Source organism: Trichechus manatus, unplaced genomic scaffold (genome assembly GCF_000243295.1).
Source record: "Trichechus manatus latirostris isolate Lorelei unplaced genomic scaffold, TriManLat1.0 scaffold00008, whole genome shotgun sequence".
Classification (NCBI taxonomy): domain Eukaryota; kingdom Metazoa; phylum Chordata; class Mammalia; order Sirenia; family Trichechidae; genus Trichechus; species Trichechus manatus.
The window spans coordinates 17717777-17743622 of record NW_004443944.1 but is presented as its reverse complement, the minus strand read 5'-3'; the positions used below and the strand labels follow the sequence as shown (position 1 = coordinate 17743622).

The 25846-nt window shown below is 49.4% G+C and overlaps 1 protein-coding gene across 1 annotated transcript in view; it reads right to left on the bottom strand.

Moving 5' to 3' along the window:
* The window catches only part of CDH22 (cadherin 22), a 125971-nt gene extending 101928 nt beyond the window's left edge, over window positions 1-24043 (bottom strand). Inside the window, exon 1 of the mRNA XM_012558633.1 lies at window positions 24005-24043. Coding sequence (XP_012414087.1) covers window positions 24005-24043 — 39 coding nt within the window. The remainder of the gene's footprint in view (window positions 1-24004) is intronic.
* Between the last annotated feature and the right edge of the window lie 1803 nt (window positions 24044-25846).

Here is a 25846-nt window from a genome sequence, read left to right as displayed (position 1 = left end):
ATGAGGAAAGATAGATGCCAAGACATATGGAGATCTCCAAGGAACCAGGAAGCAGAAGCTGAAGAGACAAGGAGAGAAAGCCTTCCCCTAGACTGGTGCTCTGAATTCGGACTTCTAGCCTCCTAAACTGTGAGAAAATAAATTTCTGTTTGTCAAAGCTATCCATTTATGGTGATTTTGTTATAGCAGCCTTAGAAAACTAAGACACCAGGGATTCGGGTTTTTGACTTGACACTGAATGGTGGTGACATTTCCCATAATGACGGAGCACATTAGCGGAGGAAAAGTTGGGGAAGGGGGCAAGAGTTCCTTTTTAGGTGTTATGTTTGAGACGTGCAAATGAAGATGAGTAGCAGGCAGTTAGATTCAGCAGTATGGAACGCCAAGGAGAGGTCCAGGCTGGGGACATAAATCTGGGATTCATCATTATGTAGATCATACTTAATGCTGAGCAAATGAATGAGATCACCTGGGGAGAGATCAAGAGCCGACCCAGAAGTGAACCCTGAGGCACTCCATTAGAGATGAAACAGGGGAGGAGAAGGAAGCAAAGACTGAGAAGAAGCTGCCAGTGAGGCTGGAGACCATCCAGGAAAGTGGGGTGTCATGGAAACCAGGAGAGGAACTAGAGGTCAGCAGGCCGAAAGCTGCTGAGGGACGAAGTAAACTGAGGACAGAGAAGTGACTCCAGTAGGCAATGCAGAGGTTGATTCTGTCTTCCCTGCTGGACTGTAAGTTCCATGAGGCAAGGGATGTCACCTGTTTGCTCACATTGTATCCCCACTGCTTATCTCATTATCCATTGTTTTCTGGCATGTCTAGTTATCTTTGACTGTGTGTTAGCCATTGTATTGACATTTTCTTTTGAGTTAAGAATCTGAGGCCTAGTATAAAGGTATTTGCTTCTAAAGAGGATTTGCACTTGTCTATGTGCTATACAATTCTAGGATTACTTTTTTAAAATTCCAGACTTGAATACCTGAGCAATATGGATGAGGCTGCTAATCTATAATTCAAGGCCAGGTTACCTTTTGTTTACCCTCACCTGAAGGGTGAGGTCGTTTGGAGTTCCTGTGTATTTTGGTAAAGGTCTCCCATTTGATTGCCCACCTTACGGCAGGCCATAGGCTTTGATTTCAATCCTTTTATGCTGTGAGATCATCAAAACAAATTCACATCTTTTGGGATCAGCAATGCCCTCAGGACAAAAGCAGTTTCTATACTCTAACTTCTCTGGCTTTCTGTTTTCCCTTCAGTTTTGACCTAATAATGCCTGGTAATTCCTTACAAAGAGCTTACTTGTGAGCTCTTTGATGATTTAATAAGATGCTTCCTATATTTTATCCAGCATTCTTAGCTCTTTTCAGCTGAAGAGTGGGTCCAAAAAAAAAAAAAAAAAAAACCCAGTCTGCTGTTTCTAAACACAGCAATTCCTAATCCCTAGGGTTTAGCCAAGGCATGGCACATAGTAGTGGGTCAGTAAAGATTTGTTGATTGAATGAATGACGTGAACCCAGGTCTCCAGGGCCCCCACCCTTTCTAATGCATTGGCCATCATATTCACAGAGAGCTGAGGTCAGAGTTCAGTGAGCTGGACAGACAGGCGGGGTTGAGGAGCTCTGAGGAGGGAAAGATCCATGCAGATGGAGAGGAATCATGGCAGTGAGTGGTCGATAGGACCAGGGAACTGCATCATGGCAAACGAGTCATTGGATTGAGAAGGGAAGATCACAGGAAGTGCACATTGTAAGCAAAGGCCTGCAGGCTGGAATGTGTAAGGAATCTAAGAGCTAAGAGTGTCCAAAGAAGCCGGACCAGCCGGGGGCAGGTCTTAAAGGCCAAGGAAGACACCTGGTCCATTGAGAACGTGGCAGCCGAGCCCAGGCAGGGGCAGCACCCTGCAGCCCCAGGAGGAGGGAGGAAGAACATCTTTTGTTGAAACACACACATAGTAATTGCTACAGAAGAGTATTCCCCTAGTTTAAAAAGCTTTCTCCTCTGCATTTTCCTTGGTCCCAATTTCAAAGGAATTTTAATTGCAAAGAAAATTTTGTCATCTCCCTAAGGGGAGAGGGCTCCCTAGCTTCCAACAGTCATGCCTGATGCTGATTCTTCTCCAAACGGGATTTTCATGCTTTGGCTGCGTGAAAGCTTTCTGGGGACTGGGCAGTGTGGTGGGGAGAGGTGGGGTGGGGCCCCTCCCTGCTCCTTTCTGGGGCTAGGCAGGCTGGGCTCTGGGGTTCCCTGGCCTGCGTTCTTGATGAAGATCTTTGGTGCCAACACGGGCACCAGGCACCCTGGTATCAGTGACAATCCTAACTATTTTCTCCTTGAACCCAGTGGACCTATCTAATGAATTATGTTAATGAAATGACTGGTCTCTCCACTTCCATCCTAGCTCCAGTGTAGACAAATCTCCACCCAGAAGCCCATTTGGAAAACAGTTTGGTAGTTTCTTAACAAAGTTAAACATACATTTACCATATGATCCAGCAATTCCACTTCTAGGTATCTACCCAAGAGAAATGAAAAACATATGTCTATGAAAAGACTTGTACACAAATGTTCACAGCAGCATTATTCAAAATAGCCAGAAAGTGGAAACAATCCAGAAAGTCTATCAACTGATGAATGGATCAACACGATGTGGTATAGCCACACAAAGGAATACTATTAAACAATAAAAAGGAGCGAACCGCTAATATATGCTATAACACGGACGCACCTCAAAAACCATTCCGCTAAGTGAAAGAAGCCAGATGCAAAAAAACATACTTATCATATTACTCTGTTTATATGAAATGTCAAGAAAATCTATAGAGACAGAAAGTAGATTAGTGGTTGGCCTGGAACTGGAGGGCTGGGATAGGAGGTGACTGCAAGATAGGCCCAAGGGATTTTTTTGCCCTTTTTTTTCCCATTTGCCATGGAGCTGCTTTTGACTCCTGGCACCCCCACGTGTGTCAGAGTAGAACTGCACTCCGTAGGGTTTCCAATAGCTGTGATCTTTCAGAAGCAGATTGCCAGGTATTTCTTCTGAGGTATTTCTAGGTGGGTTTGAACCATCAACCTTTTTACTATTTTATTATTATCCAAATAAAATTAAAATAAAAAAATTCATAGTGCTTATCACCTTCTAACATGTTCTGTAACTGACTTACTGATTACGCTTATTGCCCAGCGCTTAACCATTTGTTCCACCCAGTGACTCCTTGAGGGGTCTTTTTGGAGTGATGGAAATGTTCTAAAACTGAATGGTGATGATACTCGCACAACGCCTTCATTTATTAAAATCATCGAATTGTACACTCACAACGGGTGGGTTTTATAGTACGTCAATTATATTAATAATTATATCAATAAGACTGTTGAAAGAAAGAGCTCCCATTTCTCTCAGAATGATAGCCAGAGTTCCTACAAAGCCCTACCTGATCTGCGTCCCTTCCTACTCTCCCCCTCGCTCACTCTCCTCCAGCCCCATTGGCCTTCTCAGTGTTCCTTGAACACAGCAGAAATGCTCCCACCTGATACCCTTTGCACTGGCTGTTCCCTCTGCCTGGAATGCTCTTGCCTCCAGGTACTTGAAGGGCTCCCTCTAACACTATTTCAATGTTGTTGTTGCTATGTGCCATCGAGTCGGTTCCGACTCATAGTGACCCAGTGTACAACAGAACAAAACACTGCCTGGTCCTACCCCATCCTCACAATCGTTGTTATGTTTGAGCCCATTGTTGCAGCCACTGTGTCAATCCATCTCATCGAAGGTCTTCCACTTTTTTGCAGACCCACTGCTTTACCAAGTATGATGTCCTTCGCCAGGGACTGGTCCCTCCCGATAACATATACGTATGCTCAAATATCATCTTTTCATTAAAACATAACCTGACCACTCCATCTAAAATTGCAGTCCCTCTCCAAGGCACTGCCGATTCCCCTTTCTCTACTCGTCAATATTCATAGTGCATATCACCTTCTAACATGTTCTATGACTTACTTCTTCATTATGCTTATTGCTTGTCTGTCTCTCCCTACCAGCACGTAGGCTTCACTGGGATAGGGATTCTTGTTGGTTTGATTCACTGATGTACCCTTAGGGCATCAAACAGTACCTGGCACAGGAAGGTGCTCAACAAACATATGTTGAGTGAATGAATTAACAAGTGACTCAACAAACGTTGAACAAATGCCCATTCTGTGCCAGCAGCTAAGGATACAGGGGTGAACTAGGTGAACAAATCTCTCGTCCCCAGATGGCTTGCATTTCAGTAGTAGAGAGAAAAACTTAAATCAATTATGTATGGAAACCCCTACCCCCCACAGCCAAGAAGAGAGGAGTGTGATAAACTTTACAAAAGGCTGCTATGGGAGCAGGATGAGGGAGGGTCTTCTTGGGGAGTCACCTGCTGGATAAGTAGGAATTCGCTAGGTGAAGAGGTAGGGAAGAGTGTTTCAGGCCCAGGGAAAGGCGTATGCGAAGGCTCAGAGGTCAGAGAGAAAGTAAGAGAGAATGTAAAATATGTGTTCCCATTGAAACATGAATTGTAAGGAGGATGGGAGAGAGATGAGGCTGGTGAGGTGGGCTGGTGCCAGACTGCACAGGACCTTCGGCACAGGGGATAGTCAACATAAGGAATAGTCAGCTAGCACATCAGGGCACCAATGAATCAGACAGATGCTGGCTATTTTTCTGGCTGGGACATTCTGGCAGAATCTCTTCTGCGCCCTAAACCACATGAGAGACCCAGACTTTAGACGTATTGGTGATCACTGAAGGGTTTAAACAGGGGAGTGACAGTGATTAGATTCACCTTTTAGAAGGATCACTCCAGCTGTCAAGAGTAGAATAGATTGGAGGGGCCAGAGTTGGTTCAGCGAAGCTGGGTAGGAGGCTATTAAGTCAGTCCAGCTGGGAGAATTGACAACCACGGGAGACTGATCGTATGTAGGTGTCCAGAAAAGGGAGGAGTCATGGATAATAACAATCATAAGAACCATCAAAAAAAAACCATTGCCGTCAAGTCGAGTCAGGCTCCTAGTTACCCTCTAGGACAGAGTAGAGCTGCCCCATAGGGTTATAATAACCACAGCCATCATTTATTAAGCAGATACCCTGTGCGCTATGGCTCTGCGCACTTTACAGGTACCATCTCCTTTAATCCACACAACAACTTGACTAAGAGGAAGGAACAATGACTATCTCCATTTTACAGATGAGGAAACTGAAGCACAGGGAGTCCGCACCACAAGTGCTGGATATGGGATTCAGACACAGTCTGATCCCCGAACTTGTCTTCTTAGTGACCATGTTAGGCTTTCAGGGGTGACTCCCAGGTTGCTGGCTTGAGTGACCTGTGAGTAGTAGAGCCATTTGGGGAGACGGGAGTAGGGGAGGGGAAGGTGGAAGTAAGAGGAGGGAAGGTGCTAGAGCCACAAAGAGTGTGAGGTGTTGGGGCCACCCAAGGGCAGGCCAGATGCACGGTCAGTGTGTGGGTCTACAGTCCAGAGCAGCAACAAGTGACTTGGGCGTTTTCCCCACCAGGACACCACTGGATGCTGCAGTGGTGACTGTGGTGGCTTGAGACAAGGATGAGGTGTGAGAAAAGGCCCAGGTCAGCCCCAAGATTTAAAGGGCGGGCAGGAGCACAGAAGAGGGTGTCAGTATGGTCCTTTTAGGGTAAAAGCAAAACAATATAAAACCATGTACGTTTGTGCAGGCACAAAACATTTTTCGAGAAGGAATGATGAGAAGTAGTTAACAGGGTTTACCTCTGGAGAGAAACTGGCATGGTGGGAGAGGATGCTCTGCCTGCCTGCTTTGTCCTTTCTGTACACTGAGCATGTACAACAGGACATGTGGTACACCTACATGTGGCACACAGAGATGTGGTACACGGACATGTGGTACACATAGATGTGGTACATGTACCACAGCTACTTTACAAAACATATCAATGAGGGATACTTGATCGGTACGACTCTAAGTCATTTTTTTCTCTCTACTTTGTATTTCTTTAAGCTAATGAATGTTTTAAAACAAGTTGAGGGGCAGTGGAGGAGGGGATGGCAAAGATGACGGAGAAGGAGCGGTCAGAATTGGGAGGAAAGGCAGGGGAAGTGTGGGAGGGCGTGAGGCCAGGGAAGAGATGGGTTGGAGGAGGGCTGGTCCCAGGGTCAAACGCTGAGGGAGAGCCAGTGAGGTGAGGGACCAGCACCCTGGGGTTTAGCACCAGGGAGGCCATCGGTGACCTCATGTGGGTTGTAAGGCGAGGAGAGGCAGACACCAGACTGGAGTGGGTTGTGGAGTGGGTGGGAGAGAGTGAAATGCAGACAACTTGATAAGTTGGCCTGCGACGGGAAGGAGGGCGAGGGAGCAGAAGTTGGAGAGGAGTGTGGGGCTGAGGGAGGGCTCTTTAAAGGAGAGAGAGATGTACCATTACCATCTCTTTTAACCCACACAACCACACCACTCCACATCACTACGAAGAGGGGAAAAAAAAAAAACCAAACCGGTTGCTGTCGAGTCAATTCTGATTCATAGCGACCCTATAGGACAGAGTAGAACTGCCCCGTAGGATTTCCAAGGAGAGCTTGGTGGATTCCAGCTGCTGAACTTTTGGTTAGCAGCCGTAGCTCTTAACCACTACACCACCAGAGTTTCCAGTATGAAGAAGGAACTATTATTATCTCCATTTTACAGATGAGGAAACCGAAACACAGCGAGTCTACACCACAAGTGCTGGATACGAGATTCAGACACAGTCTGATCCCTGAGCCTGTTCTCTTAATGACCACGTTAGGCTCTCAGGGGTGAGTCCCAGGCTGCTGGCTGGGGTGACCAGTGTTCAGTGCTGACGGAAGGAGTCCCAGAGCGGAAGAGGCTGAAGTGCAGAGGACTGGAGGCAGAGGGGGAGGTGGGCAGAGGGATTGGCCTGAGACCAGCATAAAGACAGCTCCTCCAGGACAACAGGTGGCAAGGAGGAGTGGGAGGGTGAGTCTGGGGGTGGCAGGTCCAGGCAGCTGGGGACAGAGGCCAGGCCCAGTACCCTGGGCTCCTAGGGGCTCCTACCCCCTCCAGCCTGCTCCCATTTGGTCGTGGCCTTCTGGGGACTGGCTTTGCTTCTCCTGTTCGTCACTAGCACCTGCCCAGGCTTCCCAGGCCCCTCCACTCATGCTGCTCAGGCCACTGACCACGCGAAGACCCGGCTTGGATGAGGCACAGGTAGCCTCCGGACCCTGCTCATCCTCCCGCTCACTGCAGGGCCTTGGGCGAGCCCCGACCCCCACCCCACACCGCCTTTTCTCCTCAAAGGTCAGTCCAGCTCTAGGATTCCAGGATTCCATGGTTCAATGCTTCAAGGCCCCTTCCAGTCCCTGCCTGTGCTGCCCCAGCCCCGGTGTCTGGATTAAGGAAAGATCATGAGGGGTGAGCTGGTCCTCCCAGGTGACAAGATGAACCTTCTGGCTGGGAGATGACCTGGACGGATACCTTTCATATTACCAGAAAAGACTGGCCACTTGGAATTTTGTGGATTCTGGGCTCTGGGTCTAGAATGACCCAGTTAGTTTTTCCAGAGATTCTTGCCCTAAACCCCCATGAGTGGAAGGAGAAGCTATTGCTGGGGTGAGGGGGTGGAGAGGGGTGGTCTCAGGAGAGCCAGGTTCTAGTCCAGGCTCTGTCCCAACCCAGTTGCTGTCTGGCTTTCAGCAAATCCTGCATCTCTCTGGGCCTCAGGGTTCTCATCTGAAAACTGGACATAATCATTGCAGCCATGTGTTCTTATTGTGAGGGCTAAATGAGATAATACATGCAATCCTCCTAGAATATAGCAAAAGCTCAATATATGATAGTTCTTATTATAATAGGAGCCCCTTGGTAGGGCAAATGGTTCAGCATTCGGCTACTAACCAAAAGGTTGGTGGTTCGAACCTACCCAGAAGCACCTTGGAAGAAAAGCATGGCGATCTGCTTCCCAAAGGTCACAGTCATGAAAACCCTAAGGAAAACCCTAATTCTTCTCTGAAAACACATGGTGTGGTCATGAGTTGGAATCCAGTGGACAGCAACTGGTCAATGGTGTCATTATTAATAATCCACCCTGACTGATTAGAACTGAAAATGTCTAAAACCCAGGAGTCTGTGCTAGAGAAATTCTTTATATACAAGAGGGTGTATATAAAGACAGCCATGTCAGCACTGCTGATAATAAGGGAAAAAGGGAAAACACTCTACATGTCAATTGGGAAGAGAGTGGACAAATAAAACGGAGTATATTCACATGATGGAATACAGTTCCTTATATGGAATGAGCTACAGCTATATATATCAACACTGATAGCTCTCAGAAACAATGTTGGAGAGAAAAGAAAAAGCAAGTTGTAGAGTGATACATCCAGTATGAATCTATTTACATTAAAAATACAAAACAACGTTATTTTCTGTGGACACGTGTAACGTATGTTAAAGTATAAAAATGGTATGCAGTGATACATACCGAACTCACTCCAGGGGCTACCTCTGTGGAAGTCAGGAGGAGCCCAGAATTGGAAGTGGTGGTAAAGGAACATTAGCTTCATCAGCAGTGTGCCAATTTTTAAGAGAATGGACGTGTGTTTTCTTTATAAAATTAAAATTAATTTTTAAAAAGAAATTAACAACTTAAAACTATTCCTGCCCTGCCTATTTCACCAAATTGTCTGGAGGATCAAATGCTATGTGCACAGAGAATGTGTAATTCATTTTCTAGTTGACAGAGCATTTTTACCCACGTGACCTTACTCATCCTCTCAACAAGACATTGAGTGATGTGTTATAATTTCTGTTCTATTGAGGAGGAAACTGGGGCACAGAGAGGTGGAATGATTTGTCCAAGGTCACAGACACGACGTGGGGACAGAGCTGGGACTCAAACCTGGAGCTGGCTAGCTCCCTATCCTGGGCCCATCTTTATACTGCTTCAGGCTGGCGGAGGGAGGGGTGAAATGCCTTTTAAGCTGTGTAGGCCCACTGCTCTAATTAGCATAATGATGGTGGAGGTACCCTCCCTCCTCCGAGCTCCCTCCCAGAAGAACTCAGTCTCTAGGCAGAGGCCCTACAGGCCCAGCTGAGCTGGCCCCAAAGACCTCAGCCATGTGGTCTAGATGCTGCCCTCTCTCCTGAGACCCTTCCCCGGAGGCAGCATAGTGCTAAGGATCGCGGTGGTGGTTAGTTGGCATCAAGCTGCTCTGACTTACGGTGACCCCGTGTACAACAGAATGAAATGCTGCCCAGTTCGGTGCCATCTTCACGACCATTGCTATGCTCAAGTCCGTTGTTGTGACCACTGTGTATTTTGAGTGCCTCCCAACCTAGGAAGCTCGTCTTCCACCACTACACTGGGCATAGTCTGTTGTGATCCACCGGGTTGTCATTGGCTAATTTTTGGAAGCAGACTGCCAGGCCTTTCTTCCTAGTCTGTCTTAGTTTGGAAGCTCCACTGCTTGGTGACCCTGCTGGTATGTGAACTATCACTTCTTAGCAACGTGCAAGCCAACATGCTATGACAAACTGACATTGGGGAATCAAAACCCACTGTCCCACAGGACACATGGGGATATTCATTACTATACTCTGTTAAGGCTGTTGTTGTCATGTACCGTTGAGTCGATTTTCTACTCAGCAACCCCATGTGACAGAGTAGAACTGCCCCGTAGGATTTCCTAGGCTGTAATCTTTACGGGAGCAGATTGCCAGGTCTTTTCTCCCATGGAGACGCTGGGTGGGTTTGAACTGCCAACCTTTCGGTTAGCAGCTGAGCGCTTAATCGTTGTGCCACCAGGGCTCCTGTACTAAGGACAGACTTTAGATATTGGACTCAATATCTTTAGATATTGTCACTTACCAGCTGTGTGACTTCGAGCAAGTCACTTCTCTCCGCAAAATAATACGGTAACACCTGTAAAAGCCAGAACCTGTGTAAGGTGAAAACCTGTCAGGAAAACACAAATATTTTCCACTAAAACGAGCAATAGAAAAGTTGTAAGACTGCACCCTGTCAAAGGCGGAAAACTTGTGAGACCCAGAAAAACAAGGCAAGCCTGTGAAGTTCCGGCTCTCACAGGTTCCGCGGTTCCTATTTTACAGGTTTCTGTGTGCAAAGTATACATAGGAAGCACTGGATGAATGTTAGTTCCTGTTCTCGCTTCCTCTTCCAACAGCTCCTAACTCCACCCAGGGACTGGACAGCCCCGGGCAGTGTCTGACTCACCCCTTGAGCCCTGTGCCAGGCACAGCGTGGGGTTGAATTATCAATGACAACAGAAAAAGCCACTACAATCTACCTGAGGTGGCAGGTCACTCACAAGCAAGGGTCCTCCTAATCCCAACTGATTGTTGGTGTCAGAACACTGGGGCCATCTTGAACTCTACCTCGAGAGCAGTAGGGAGCCGTTGAAGGTTTCATCAAGAAAGTGACTTGGTAAGACAAGTCTAAGAAAGAACATGTAGCATGGAGCGTGGCTTGGAAGGGACAAGCCCAGAGGCAGGGAGACCTGTGAGGAGGCCATGGCGAATAGTTCAGTTGACCGGTGAGTACCCCGAGGTTCTTCTAATACTATGAGATCCTCGGGGAGAGGAGAGTGGGGAGGAGGTCAGGGAAGAGTAGGGTGATTGGACTAAACTTTGAAAGATGCTCAGGTTTTATAGGAAATGGAGATGAAACACGGGAAGTCTATGAGAAGGTGTTTTGTAAGCTAGAAAACAGTATCCATCTACCCCCATACCCTCATGGTCACTGCCACGGCCTCTCTTGGGCATACAACATCTCTGCACCTTTGTATTCAGGAAGCGTTGGCACAGGTCTCAAGTAAATTCCCAGCTCACCTGAATCACTTGGCAGAAACAAGTTTTTATGTCACTTCACAAACCGACCCATGTAAGCCCTTTGACAAACAGTGCATCATTGTGAAGGCAGGTAACCAGGAACAAGGACAGCCAGCTTTTCTTCTCCTTGTTTGTCACAGACACATCTGTCGACCTACATCTGGCACTCGGGATAACACCACGGATGCCTGAAACTTCCGATTCAAGGGAGAAGAAGGAAGAGCAGGTGGAAGGTGACCAGGGTGAGAGAGGGAGGTTACAGCTCATAATAAAAATAACAGCTACCGTTCTCTGAATGCTTCCTGTGCGCTGGGCACATGCGTTAACGTTTCCATCAGTCTATGACGTGGGTGCTGTTATTACAGATGCCTTCTACAGATTAAAGATGCAGACTTAGGGAACTGAGCTCTCTTCCCAAGAGTCACACAGCTGCTAAGGGGCAGAGCTGGGGTTTAAACCTGGTCTAGCTCTGAAGTCCGCTCTGACGGCTTCCTTCCATTACTAAGCTTGATGCGTACTAATACCTTCCTTTGTGTCCCCAAAGCCATCGATAATGGCGATTTTAATGATGTTGCTTCACTTATTTATTTAAAAAAATAATAATTGAGCACCTACTCTATGCTTACAGAGCCCTAGTGGCACAGTGGTTAAGAGCTGGGCTGCTAACCCAAAGGTCAGCAGTTCGAATCTACAAGCTGTTCCTCGGAAACCCTATGGGGCAGTTCTGTGCTTGGCAAAGAGGAAGGAGAACAGCAGGGGACCGTAAGGGCAAAGGTCAGGAGGCAGAGATGAGTGTGACATACTCAGAGTACCCTGGACTTGGCAGGGGAGAATCCAGAGTGGATTAGCCTGGGCGGGTGGGGAGCCATTCTGGAGAGAGAGGGGTCTAGAAACAGTGGGCGGAGATGGGGGTGGGGCAGTAGGGAAGTGAGGAGTAGCGAACAAGTCTCAAATCTCGCTTCCTTATTTATTACCTCTGGGCTCTCAAATGCATGACTACCAGGCAGAAGTGACAAAATAAAAAGGGAAAGGAAAAAATGCCAGCTACCGCCAGAATAAAATCAGGGCAAATAGAATAAACCCTGACAGCCAAGTATAAATAAATATTCGTAAAAGAGTTAAAGGACAGATTAAAATAAAAACACCAAATGCGATTCTTACCCCTTGACAAATGCAGTGCGAATTGGGTTCTTTTAATCAAATGTTTGGCAGGTGTATGAATTATTTATAATTCAATATCGGGTGGTTAAATGGAAAATGGAAGATGTTCCCGTCGTCTTCCCAGAGCTTATCCGCCTCCCCCAGTGAGCTCTCCCCGGGGAAGGGGCGGCTGCGTAGGGGATTGCCCCTCCCCCACACCAGGTATAGGGCCGGACCCTGGAGCCTGTGATCCTTGGCTAGTTCTGGGCGTCACCATTTGTCAACCTGCTCCCTTGTCACAAGCCTTCCTGCTGCTGAGGATCATGTTCAGGAAGGAGTCTCCCCGCAGTGCTGGGGACAGGAGTGGACAAGACCAGGGCTCTTGTCCCTGGCTCCCACAGACTCCATGCAAGTCTTTGCCCCTTCCTGGCTGCTCCTCCCTCAACAAGAGTCCCCACTGCCATCCTCTTCTCTGCCATGGTTCAGTTCCGGGCTGCATTTATCTCATGTGGTCCTCACCACATAGGCAGAAAGCATAACTGTCCCCATTTTACAGTGCAGAAAAACTGAAGCTCAGAGAGTTGCCTGGATGTGCCTCTGGTCACATAGCTGGTACACGCTCGAGTTGGGGCTGGAACCCCAGACTTCAGACTCCACGTTCACTGGGAGTGTGATTTGCGGAGCAGATGAAGGTCTGGAGTTTGGGGAGGGTGGACAGACCTGAGCTTCAGAATCGGACAGACACAGACAGGCTCCGCTTCCAGCTCTGTATTCCCTATCGGGCTGGGCTGGGCAAGTCACCTGCCTCTCTGAAACCCCATTCTCGTCTGCACAGGGCTATTGCGAGGCTCAAGAGTAGACATCTGAGCAGTGTCTTCCGGCCATGAAACGGGACATGGCTGCTATTGTAGCTACAGGAAACTTCCTTCCTTTTACAGATGAGGAAACTGAGGCCCAGAGAGTCAGAGTGATTTCCTCCAAGTCATTCAGTCAGTCAGTGACAGGGAATCTAGGTCCCTGGGAGCTGGTCAGAGCATGCGGTGCTGGCTCAGGCCCGTACCTCCCCAGGTACCCCAGCGCCTGATTCTGAACTAGATGCCCCCCCAAGAGTCCCAGGGAGAAGCCTTGCCCTAAGTCAAGAAACATTCTGATCTTGTCGTCCCCCAACCCCCACTTCTCCCGGTCTCTCTCTCTCACACTCACACACTGGGACTAGGGTGCAACATTCCGGGAGGTGCTCTCTCTCAGAGTGATGCAAGCGCAGGGCTGGAGATGCCTCCTTAAATCTCTTTACATGTTGAGCCCTAGACACCTCACTCGCCTCATCCTAGTCCCAGCCATGCGTATTTGCACATGCACGCAAGCACGCACGCACGCACGCACGCACGCACCCTGTGAGCGAAGGCAGGCTCAGGATCCCACGGCGCCCCATGTTGACTGACTTACCTGAGCAGCAGATGAATGAGTCCTTGCAACTAACGAACGGCTGTCGGAAAGGTGGGGGAATGAAGGCAATTAGTCCCCTTAATGCCGATTTCAGACTAATCTTTCACACTTAAGGAAATTGTTCCAATGATTTTCTTATTTTCAGGGGAGCTCGTTAAGTAAGAATTAGAAAAATAGATATGGTAGGAGATAAGAAAATGGATTTCATAATAACAAGCTGCCTAAACACACCGAGAGCAGCTGGCTGGGCCAGGACAGAGTGACAGAATCCTCCCGGGGTTGCGGGACATCGGCTGTTCCAGGGTCCCTGCAGGACAGAGATCCCTGGGGCAAGGGACCAGACCCCCAGCCTCAGCCTGGTCCAGGGGCCTCTGCACAGCAGGTGCTCAATGAATGCTGGTTGCAGTTGGTGTATCTGGGGCCCAGCTGGTCTCTCACAGCCTCTGTGCCCCTAAGTCCTGGCCAGAGGGTGTGGCTCATGAAACAATTTTGCTCAACATCTGGAAAGAGAGATCGTCAGGGTCCAGGGAGCCCTGGTGGTGCAATGGTTAAGCACTTGGCTGCTAACCTAAAGGTTGGCGGTTAGAACCTACCAGCCGTTCCGCAGCAGAAAGACCTGGCAATCTGCTCCCGTAAAGATTACAGCCTAGGAAACCCTATGGGGCAGTTCTACTCTGTTACATGGGGTCCCCACGAGTTGAAAATTGACTTGAGGGCACCAACGACAACAAGAACAGGACCCACTGCAGGGAATTCAGACCTCAGCACCTTCTGGATCCTCTAGAAAAGCCTAGGAATGTTTATTGAGTACCTGCTGTATGCAAGTTGCTGTGCTGAGTGCTTTACCTCTATTTCATCCAATAGCCCTATGGGGTAGATATGAGTATCATCATTTTATAGAGATAGGAGGGGGCTCGGAGGCAAGGCTGATGATGATCAGCCAGCCCTATTAGCTGTTTTCAGGGGTTGTCTGTTCAGACTGGTCCATGCCTGTGCTGTACCAGCTGTTAAATACGTTGGCTATTACCCTTGGTCATGGGACTTGGCCAAAGCTCCAGGGCTGTAAATTGCAATCTGGAATTGGGAACCATGGTGTCTGATACCACACTGTGCACCATTTCTGCCCCTCCAGGATTTCTGTGTAATGAGTCCTGCTGGGGAGGAGGCTTGGAGGAACAGCTTGAAACCAGGAGAAACTGGGTGTCCCTTGCAGGGATGGAGGTAGCTTCACTGGTGGGAAAGTCGGTGGAGGGTCTGTTGGGTACGGAAGGAGGTACTGGTGTCTAAGGAATCCCTGAGTGGCTTAAACAGTTTGCGCTTGACTACCTAAAGCTTGGCAGTTTGAACACACCTAGTGATGCCATGGAAGAAAGGCCTGGAGATCTGCTTCCGTGAAGATTACAGCCAAGAAAACTCTATGGAGCTGTTCTACTCTGTAACACATGGGGTCACCATGATGGCAATGGACACAGGTACTCGTATCTCTCCTTCTGGGAGGGGCACAGCCATTTGTCCTCACTTGCTACCACCACGCCTTCCTGCCTCTCCATCCTTACCTAGGCTGTGCCCCCAACCTCACCTGCTTATCACCTTCTCTTCATCTCTCCAAATCCTCCATCACTTCTGTGGAGGCCAGCCCTGACCATGCCTGACCTTCGGCTTCAACAGCCTCAGATCTCTCCGTGAACCTAGTAGGGAGCCAGTGGTCCCTATTTTTAGCTGCAGTGCATTCTGGGAAGCTTAACCCTGCGTGGCCAGTGACCTTCCTGTCTGACCCAGGTCAGTGTTATCAGCAGAAACTGCCTAGTGATTGGCTCTGGCAAGGAGAAGAATTGCTCTCTAACAGGCCAAGTGGGAAAATGTGACTTCGTGAAAATGTCACTATGACATTTCTCCTCAGGTCACGGGCTAGGCTGTGCATTTAAGTCTTGTCTCCTCTGCCCTCCCAGTCACAATGTAGACCTCTGCTGTGCAGAATTTGTACCTCATTTAGAAAGAGATCCTGGAGAGTGGTTCTCAACAGGGCCAATTTTGCCCTCCAGGGGACATTTGCGATGTCTGGAGACACTTTTGCTTCGTCATAATGGGGAGGGATAGGTGCTATTAGCATCAAGTGGGTGGAGGCCAGGCAGGCTGCTAAGCATCCCACAGGGCACAGGACAGCCCCCCACCGCAAAAAATTATCCGACTCCAAATGTCAGCAGTGCTGAGGTTAAAAAACCGTGCCCTAGAATCAATATCTCCATTAAGTAACTTACCCAAGAACTGGGGCTAGGACCCAGGTCTCCTGACTGTGTCTACCCCCAGGATTAGACAGTAAAAAGGGCATCAGGCCTCCGAGTCAAAAATTCAGGGTTCTGACACTTTTTGTTTTCAATTCAACAAACATGTTGTACTCCTACTATGTGTCAGGCACCGTGCAAGGGGCTGGGGATTTGGTAACGGACAAAATAGACACTGTCCCTGATCATTTGAAACTCAGAGTGTAGTGGACTTTGAGCTGGATGACCTTAGACGTGTCTCTTCCTCCTGAGCCTCAGTTTCCTCATCTCCAAAATGGGCACAACAATCTGTCTCTCCCAGCACTGTTGTGAGGCCTTCAATAACTTAGGCGTCAGATTACAACTGTAGATCCTAGACAGCCATTTAAGTGGATTGAATGCTTCTTGGACCTGAAGGGGTTCCTGGAGATGGTGGGGGGCAGTTTTTTTACTGGGAGAAGAGAAGGCAAGAGAAAGAAGAAATTACTGAGCGCTTACTTTATGCTTCTCATAGGATCCTCCTATTAACCCTGCAAGGCAGGTGATTCTCTTTCCCAAAGTGTAGATGAGGAAACTGAGGCTCAGGAGGGAAAGACAAGCTCAGTCTTGAACCAGACTCTTCCAGCGTTCCTCTTTTATCACCTCTGGAGCCCTTTAAGATGGAGCTGGGCAGGGAGGCCAGGTCTGGGCCTGGCCAGGCCTCGCCCTCAAGCTTTATTCCCCAGAATCCGCCTGGGCCTTGGTCTCACCCCATTAGCGCTGCTTTAAAAAGTGAGGACCGACCAGGGCGCGTTATTGCCCACATAAATCAGGCACTCCGAGTACGGAACACCTTTAAACAAACAGCTGATGGGAGTGAAGTTACAGGATCATTATTAATAGCTTTTCATTTCAGTGGCCGCTGTGCTGTGACATGCCTTCCCAGCAGAAACCCTGCACAGCCAGCCCCAGATAGGCTGATCCTCCCGAGTCCGCCAGTCAGAATGAATGACTGTACCTTTGTGTTAATTGTGGAGCCAAGCCATGCGCGGAATGCTAATAGGGCCAAGTGGGAGGGGCCGGGTGCCAGTCTTGTCTGGCTGCTGGGCAGGAAAGGACCCCACCTCTGGCCTTCCTCCACAGCAGTCAGCAGTGGGATCTTTCTAACATACTTCTCTGAGCTCTGCCCTCCCCTGCTCAAGAAAGCCCCATGGCTCCCCATGGCCAGGGGCCAAGTCCAGACTCGTCTGTCTGCCGTTCAGAGCCCTTCATCTCACATCCTGTCTATTGCCCAGGCTCCTTGCTTGCCATTCCCAAGCCACAAACCCTGCACTGCTCAAGCTCCTATTCATTCAATCATTCTTTCATTCAACAAATATTTACTGAGCCCTCTGAAGATGCAGGCGTCCCTATGTGGCGTAAATGGTTAAGTGCTGGGGCTACTAACCAAAAGGTTGGTCGTTCAAACTTACCCAGAAATGCCTCGGAAGTAAGGCCTGGTGATCTGCTTCCAAAAAGTCACAGCCTTGAAAATGCTATGGAGTAGTTCTACTCTGCACACTCAGCAACAGCAACTGAAGTACGCAGGGGAAGAAGCTGTGAACAGGATGGACACGGCCCCTCATCTCATGGAACTTAGCAACAAGCAGCAAAGATAGACAGACATTTGTGGGCTCTGGAGCCAGGCTGCCTGGGTCCGCATCCCTGCTAGGCTCTTGAGCGTTTGTGCCGCCTTGCACAAATAACTTAACCTCTTCCGCGCCATGGTTTTCTCCTCTGTAGAACGGGAGTAATAATAGTAGCTACCTCACAGCATCGTCTGAGGAATTAAATGTTTAGAAATATACATGAAACCCTTACTACAAGTGTGTGGCATAAAGTGCTCAATAACTGTATGCCATTATTATTATTATCGTTGTTGTTGGGTGCCGTCGAGTCAATTCTGACTCATGGTGACCCCATGTGACAGAGTAGAATAGGATTTCCTAGGCCCCAGTCTTTACAGGAAGAGATTGCAAGGTCTCTTCTCCCCCAGAGAGGCTGGTGGGTTCGAACCACTGACCTTCTGGTTAGCAGCTGAGTGCTAACCATTGTGCCACCAAGGCTCCTTAAAAGGTATGATAATGACCTCAAAAGAAATACAGGGAAGAAGGAGAGCCTCTGACGGGGGCCAGACCCAGTGCGGAACTCTGGGGAGGGCTTCCCAGGAAGGGCTGTTTTCTCTGAGACTGCAGGGCTGACTGGGCGCTAACTACAGTGGTGGGGATGGGGAGGGAAGGCAGGCTGGTGGGGGAGCAGCATGCGTAAAGGCCCTGAGGCTGGCCGCACTCTGCCAAGTTGAGAAACCTGAAAGGTGCCAGAGAGGCTGGTGTGTCAGGAGTGATGGGGAAGATGAGACTGGAGAAGCAGGCAAGGGGCCGTGCCACACAGGGCCTGGTGGGCCTTGTTAAATTTTAAATTCCATCCTAAGGGCAATGGGCAGCTGTTGGAAGCTTGTGAAGCAGAGGCTTGACATGGACCTTATTCTGTCTCTAAACTCACCCAGGCCACTGTGTGCAGGTGTGCGGCAGGCTGGCACCTCTCCCACCCGGCTGGGGCCCTCTGAGGGGACTGAGAAGGAAGCAGGGAGACTGGAGAGGAGGCTGTTACCCAGGTGGGCGATCATGGTGGCCTGGACCAGGGTGGGACCGTGGAGGTGGAGAGGAGTGGGCAGCTTCTCGAGCTATCAAGGAGGTAGAATCCTCAGAACGTAGTAGGGGTGTGATGGAGAGGTGAGGGAGGTGGCCCCATTTGTGGATTTGGAGAGCAGAGGGGGAGTAGCAAGTCTGGAGGGTCACAGACCATGAGCTCAGTTTGCCATGCCCTGAATGTGCCTGGTGGTTACAGATCTTTGCATATGCTGTTCCTTCTCCCTGGAATGCCCTTCCCCCAACTTGTCTAATGGGAGATTTTTTTATTAATAACTTGAGACAAGACTCCAGTGGCTCCTCCAATACCTGAAGCCTTCCCTGGCTGCTCCAGATTTTGTCTTCTTTCTCTGTAGGCACTCCCCTCCAGCACCCTGCACCTCACGTACCTCTCAGCTCCTTCACTTCTCCTTTGCACTTTCCACGTCATCTCCCTCCGTGTGTTGGAGGCCCCCAGAGCTTAGTCCTTGGGGCTCTCATCTTTTCTGTCTACACCCACTCCCTAGGGACCTCATGCGACCCCATGCCTTTAAACACCATTGATTCACTGATGACACCAAATATTTACATCTGACCCAGACTTGTCCCTGCAGCCCCAACTCACATATCCACCTGCCTACTCAACATCTCCACTTGAATGTCTAAAACGCACTTCAAGCGTATCAAGCCCCAAACCGAACTCCTGAGTTTCACCCATAACAACAAAACAATAATCATGATAAAATAAATTTTAAAACTGCTCCTTGTCCAGCTGTCCCCATCTGAGTCACTGGCTACTCCATTATTCCAGTAGCTTCTGCCAAAAGCCTTGGAGTCATTCTTGACTTCACTCTTTATCTCACACCCCACATCCAATCCATCAGCAAATTCTGCCAGCTCTACCTTAAAATAGATCCAGAAGCTGACCGTTCTCACCACCTTCATTGTTAACAACCTGGTCCAACCACCACCATCTCTCACCTGGCTTATTGCAGCAGCCTCCTCACTGATCTGCCTGCTTCTGCCCTTGCCCCCTACAGACTGCTCTCAGTTATGGTGTTAAAACATAAATCAGATTGTAACACTTTTCCTCTCAAAATTCCCTTGACTTCTCGTCTTAGACTGAGTAAAATAGCTCATAAGACCCAATGTGATCTGGCCTCTTGTTACCCCTCTACCTTCTGCTACCACTCCCCCTGCACTCTCTACCAGCCACACTGGCCTGCTGGCTGTTCTTTGAAGGTACCAGGCATGTCCCCACCTCAGGGCCTTTGCACATGCTTGGAACATCCTTGCCCCTGATATCTGTCTGGCTTATCCTCTCCCTTCTTTCAAGGGTCTGTTCAAATGTCTGACCTTGGTGAGGCCTCCCCTGACGAACTGAGATAAAACAGCTCCCCATCTTCTTGATCCTTCCTGTCCCCCTCACCCTGCATCCTTTCTCCCATAGGACTTATCACTAACTGATAGATTATAAATCTACCTATTTGCTTATTGTCTATCTCCTCACCCTAGAATGGAAGCTCCAAAGGTATGGGAGCCTTGTCTTTTTTGCTCCATGCTGTATATCCAGCATCTTGAGTGGTGCTGGCATACAATAGGTGCTCAATGGGTAGTTCTTGAATGACCCTAGACTCATTGCTTTTAACTATCTACTTGTAGGTCTCCCCCAAAAAACAGTGGACAGTAACTGGTCCAATGCCCCGCTGTTTTTCCTGTGTCCAGCACAACTTGCCCAGAGTGGGTGCTCATTAAATGTTTGAATGAATAAATAATAGAGTTTCCAGATGGGTTGCCTGGGGTGGTATGGGGGAGGGAGGATAAGATAAATAAAATTATCTCCTGGAGCCTCTCATTCCTGTGGCCCTTCTTGCCTCTCCCCTAAGCACTTGGGGTCACACTGGAGGGAAGGGAGGTTGAAAAACTGAGCCAAAGAATCTGCAGAGGCCAGAGAGACAAGGATCAGACTTTAAGAGCTGGTGCTGGAAGGATCTGGAAGTGTAGGATTCCTATTGGGCTTTATGTTTGGGGCTAACCTTTGGATTTAGAATTCTGTTTAAGGTTAAGGAAACTGAGGTTTTGAAACAGGTTAAGGGTTTAGGGATAGGGCTTGGATTAAGGTTTTGGGTTTGGGTATAGGTTGAAATTTTGGGTTTAAGATTAAGATTCAGGGTTTCTGGTTAGAGGTGAGAGCTTGGGAGATGGGCCTGAGGTTTGGGGTCAAAGGATGTTGAGAATAGGTCAAGGGATTAGACTTTGGTGGGAAAATGAGATAAAGTTGAGGGTGGCATCAGGGGCCAGACTTGAGGACATTCCTTAGGTTGTAAAAGTTTCTACTCCAGGAAACTAGAGGACAGAAACGCATTTTCTAACCAAGCTCTAGCGCCATCGATCTCACTCAGGGATGATTTTGTTACCCGTGGGGCATTTGGCAATGTCTAGACACGTTTTCTGTTGTCACCGCTTGGGGCGTGGGGTGCTATTGGCATCGAGTGAGTAGAGGCCAGGGATGCTGCTAAACATCTTACAATGCCCAGGACAGGTCCTCACAACAAAGAATAATCCAACCCAAAATGCCAATAGTGCCGAGGCTGGAAACCCAGTGCTAGAGAATTTACCTCTTCCCTGGAGGGTTAGCCAAGGGTTAATCCAAGGGGAACAGGAGTCAGGATATGAGTGTTTGGGGCAGAGGGCTGGTGTGATGGGGCCTGAGTTAGAGTGTGGGGCAGGATGGGGCAGGTGCCCACATGCCCCTGACCCACGGATTCAGCTTTGCACAGCTGCCTCTGGCTCTGGCAGACCAAGAGCAAAGGAGGGGGGCGAGGGAGGAGATGGGGAGGGAGAGGGAGGAGAGGGCCAGCCCAGTCTGTCAGGAGATCCAAGAAGCTACAGACAAACAGGGTAGGAGCTGGCGAGAGCGAGACCGACAGCCTTGGCAGGGTCCCTGAGGTCCCAAGCTGGGTCCGTGGGAGGCCTGGGAGGTCAGAGAGCTGTAGAGAGATGGCGGCATCCGGAGAGGCCAGTGTCTGAGGCACCCTCTGCCAAGTGTATGAAACAGAATTCATATAGTAAAAGCTAACACTCGTATAGCACTTACACTGTGTCAGCCGCGGGTCTCAGTACTTCCCATCTGTGAACTCATTAATCTTCCCACCAAGCCTATGCGGTAGGTATTATTGGAATCCCCATTTTACAGATGAGAAATTGAGGCCCAGAGAGGCTAAGTAAGTTTTGCAAGAGCTCATAGCTCTGAGCGGCAGAGCTGGCTGCAGAATCTGTGCTTCTGCTTGTGGTCAAGGAGGTCAAGGTGAAGGTCCCCGGATTTCCTATGCTGCTTGTCTTCCTCTACCATCTACATATGTAAAATCATCACAGCCTCTCCGCAGTCTCCAGACATAGGTGCGGTTATTACTGCCGTGTTCCACTGATGAAGCAGCCAAGGCTCAGAGAGGTTAAGTACCTCTTAACATAGCCAGGTCTGCCCAACATCAGTCCACTCTTCTTCTCCACATTACAGCCTGGAGCGCACAGCCCTCCGTGCTCACCCCCACGACCTCATTCGATCTTCACAAACAAGGCCTCAGGCTGCAGGATCCCTCGGCCTTGGCACTATTGACATTTGGGGTCAGATAATCCTTTGTTGTGGGGGCCTGTCCTGTGAGTTGCAGGATATTTAGCAGGATCCCTGGTCTCTACCCACTAGATGCCAGTAGCATCTCCCCTCCCCAGGTGTGACAACCAAAAATGTCTCCAGACATTGCCAAGTGTCTCCTGGGGGAGCGGGGTGGGGATTGTCCCTGGTTGAGAACCACTGCCAAGAGGGTTGGCAAGAAGGATAATCCTTATACAGATGATCATGGACAATCAGGCCTGGCTAGGGGTGGTATCTTGCCCAAGGTCACACAAAGTCAGTGGCAGGGCTGCAAGCAGGACTAAGGTCCTCTCCAACCAAGAGGAAGGCCTTGCTGCCGAGCTTTCCTGCTGAAGTTGTGCTCCCATGGGTAGGTGTTGAGTGCCAACAATGTGACGGGGCTGGCCCAACCCCCCCTCCAACATGTACAGGTCCCAGCCCCCCTCACTGGGACAGACTGTCCTTGCCTGAGCCCTCTGCTCTCCAGCTGAGCTGAAATGGGGCTCACCCTGCTCCCAGCTGTGGTGCCGAGAAAATAGTCTAGAGTTTGATGTCAGACAGACCAGATTTCAAATCCCAGCTCTGCAACATCCTTGTTGTGGGACCCCAGGCATAGCACTTAAGATTTCTGACCTTCTGTTTCCTCATCTGAAAAATGGGCAGTTTGGACAAGCGCATCTCAAAGACCCAACTAACTCTGATATTTTAATTTTCTGACAAAGTAAGGTATTTTGTAAGTAAGGTCCCAGACGTACACCCAACTCAAAGTAATACTTTGGGCAAGTCACTGCCCCTCTCTGGAACCCAGTTTCGACTGCCATTCACCTCTAGGCAGCCAACACCTAAGCCACACAGAACTTCTCACTGTTCTCTAAACCATAACCACTTCCTTGCCTTTGCTTATGCATGTCCCACTGAAATGCTGTTCTCCCTATTATCCACCTGGCGAACTCTTATTCATCCTTCAAGACTGAGCCCAAGCCATTTGTTCCATGTCTTTCTTATTCATGCAGGTGGAGTTACTCACTCCCTCCTCTGTTTTCCTTTAGTACCTATCACCCTCTCAGAAAGCACTGACCACTGTATCTGTGTTTTCCCCACTAGACTGAGAGTCCTGGAAGACAGGGACCGAGTCTCTCTAATCCTGCTACCTGGTGGCCCATACAGCGCATGAACAGAATAAAAACCAAAAACCAAAGCCATTGCTGTCGAGCTGATTCCAACTCATAGCAACCCTATAGGACAGAGTAGAACCGCCCCTGAGGGTTTCCAAGGAGCAGCTGGTGGATTTGAACTGCTGACCTTCTGGTTAGCAGCTGAATTCTTAACCACTGCACCACCAGGGCTCCCTGAACAGAATAGGTGCTTAATAAAGGTTGAGTAAATAAGAATGAATGAATGGGGGGTAGGGGTGGGGGAGAATAGATGGTTGCCAAGAGCCTTAGCATTTCCAACACTCTCAAATTCAGGGAAGTAAGCCAGCCTCTTGCTGTTACCCAGTCTCACATCCAGAGGACTTCCCCACCCCCAGTCCCAGCAAGTGCCTGCCGCCCCAGCCACCCACACAGTCTGCTGGACCCAGCAAGTACCTTGGACAGCGACCAGACATTTATTAAAAAAAATGCTTTTATCCTACATAGAGCTGCCACTACTGGGAGCCGTCTGTGCAGACCTGTATCCTGGCGTGTGCACGGAGGAAGAAGAGGCCTTGCTTCTTCCATTTTCCAACCCACCCCGGGCTCTGCAGAGGACTGGGCAGGGCCTGCCTTCTTCACATTCATGCCTCTGAATATGCCACCTCCACCCCAAGCTTTCAGTCCGTATTTCCCCTCTTCACACCACACCCTGCCTCACATCTGAAGCCATGCTGATCCTAAGCTTTGTGGCAATCTCTGGGCATTGGGCTCTGCTGTGTTGCCCTCCATGTCTTTGCTCAGGCTCTTCCCATCGCCTGGGACACCCTTCCCGCATTGTTTGGCGGATGGGGGAGAGGCAGTACTTTAGAATTCCCTCCCTCACACACCTTCTCCAGGAATCCCTTCTCCTCTTCTTCTAAGCTCATGTACCCAAATTGTCCTCAACCCCCTTTTCCAGGAAGTCCTCCAACTGAAGGGACTAGGTCTCAGTTCCTGGTTTGGGGGGTCAGGTAGAGGGAGGGAGGTGTCCTGGGCTCTTTGAGATCTGCCCATTGAACAGGTATTTTCTGAGTAGTTCTAAAAGCACCTATATTATGCTTGACTTCTCAGGACCTCAGTTTATTCATCTGTAAGTGGGGGAAGGGGTGGGAAGGGGTTCAGACAAGATCAAGTGCCTAGAAGGCGACAACTCTATGGTTTTAGTTCAGCCTCTCAATGCAACACATCAATTCCAACTTGGACCAGCCACTTTAAAGAAAATGGAACTGCATGTCCTAGTCAGCTGCTGCTTTGCTGTGTGACCCTGGCAAATCCCTTCCCTCCTCTGGGCCTCCGGTTGCAAAATGAGGGGGTTTCTGGTCTCTAAGTTCTGGTTCACCCCTGGAGGCCTGAGTTTCTAGGATTCTATGGTGCTGTTGGGAGGCCATGCCACCGAGGAAGGGGCTGGAACCTCAGGGAGGAGGTGGGAGGTACCAGAGTTCCCAGGGGTGGGCAGGGGGTTGTGGAAAGAGGAGGATCTGTCCTAGCCAGGATGTGAAAGACAAGTAACAGCTCAATTGTTATTTCAATTACACGGATTATTTGAAAACAATATTATGAGTTTCATCACTGACAACCCCGGGAAATGGCTGCCATGGCAACCAGGGAAAAGAATGGCCCTGACCAGCCAATCAGAAGTTCTAGCCGTGGCCCCAGTTTGTACCAACTCTCTCCTCCATGGTGGCTCCTCCCATCCTCTGCCTGGGGAAGGGGCCTGGGAGGAAGAGGGAGAAGAGAGGGGCAAATGGAAGGACCACTCTACAGAAGAGAAGAGGGCTAATGAAGAAACTGAGGCCCAAGGAGAAGAGCGATTCCTGGAATTGGCTGTTTATCCCAAAGTCTTCAACGGCAAGGACCATGTCTGGTTCACTGTACCCTCCACAGGTCAGCATAGAACAGGTGCTCAGTAACAGGTGTACTTCTGGACCTGGCTGCGATTGAGGAGGGAATTCTCTGAGACTCCCTGACAATGTGTCTTGGTCCTGCTCCACCAAGGGGACACAGCAGCCAGCCTCACCTGTTTTTTCAAGAAGAAAATTTATTGAAAACTATGTACTATCACAGTCTGTGACCTGGGCTGGTCCCCCCCACACCTCAGGCAGCACCTCAGCCCCTGATGGTAGCTAGCATCTGAGGTTGGGGCAGGGCCCAGACTCCCTTGGGAAGCTTGGCAGCCAGACCCCACCAAGGATCTTTGTCTGTGAGGTGGTAGACAGTGGACGGGGAACGGATCCCTGCTCTGCTGACAGGGAGAGAGGGGCCCTTCCAGGAGACTCCACTGGGCCAGAGAACGGGCAGGTGAGACCTGTGTGGGTCAGGGGGCGTCTCTTAGAGCCCTGGATTCCTTTTCCTGCTGCCCTCTGCAGATCCTGCCTCTGCAGCCCATGTCCTGAGCCCAATTTCTCCATCTGAGGAACCCCTGGGCTCCAGACAAAGCCTTTTAACTTTAGGAACATCCAGCCCTCCGCTTCTTCAGAAAGAGGCCAATTCGATGGGACGCTGGCTGGGCTCTGTGGCTTCCCAACTTCTAGTTCTGATAGCCAATTTCCTGTCCTGCTTGAGCTCCCCTGCTGTCCATCCCAATGTCACTGAGTGCCTCATCAGTGTTACTTAACAAACCCTTACATAGGGCTCCCCAAGTGCCAGGCACTGTGCTAAACATTTACAAGCATTAGCTCATTAAATCTTCA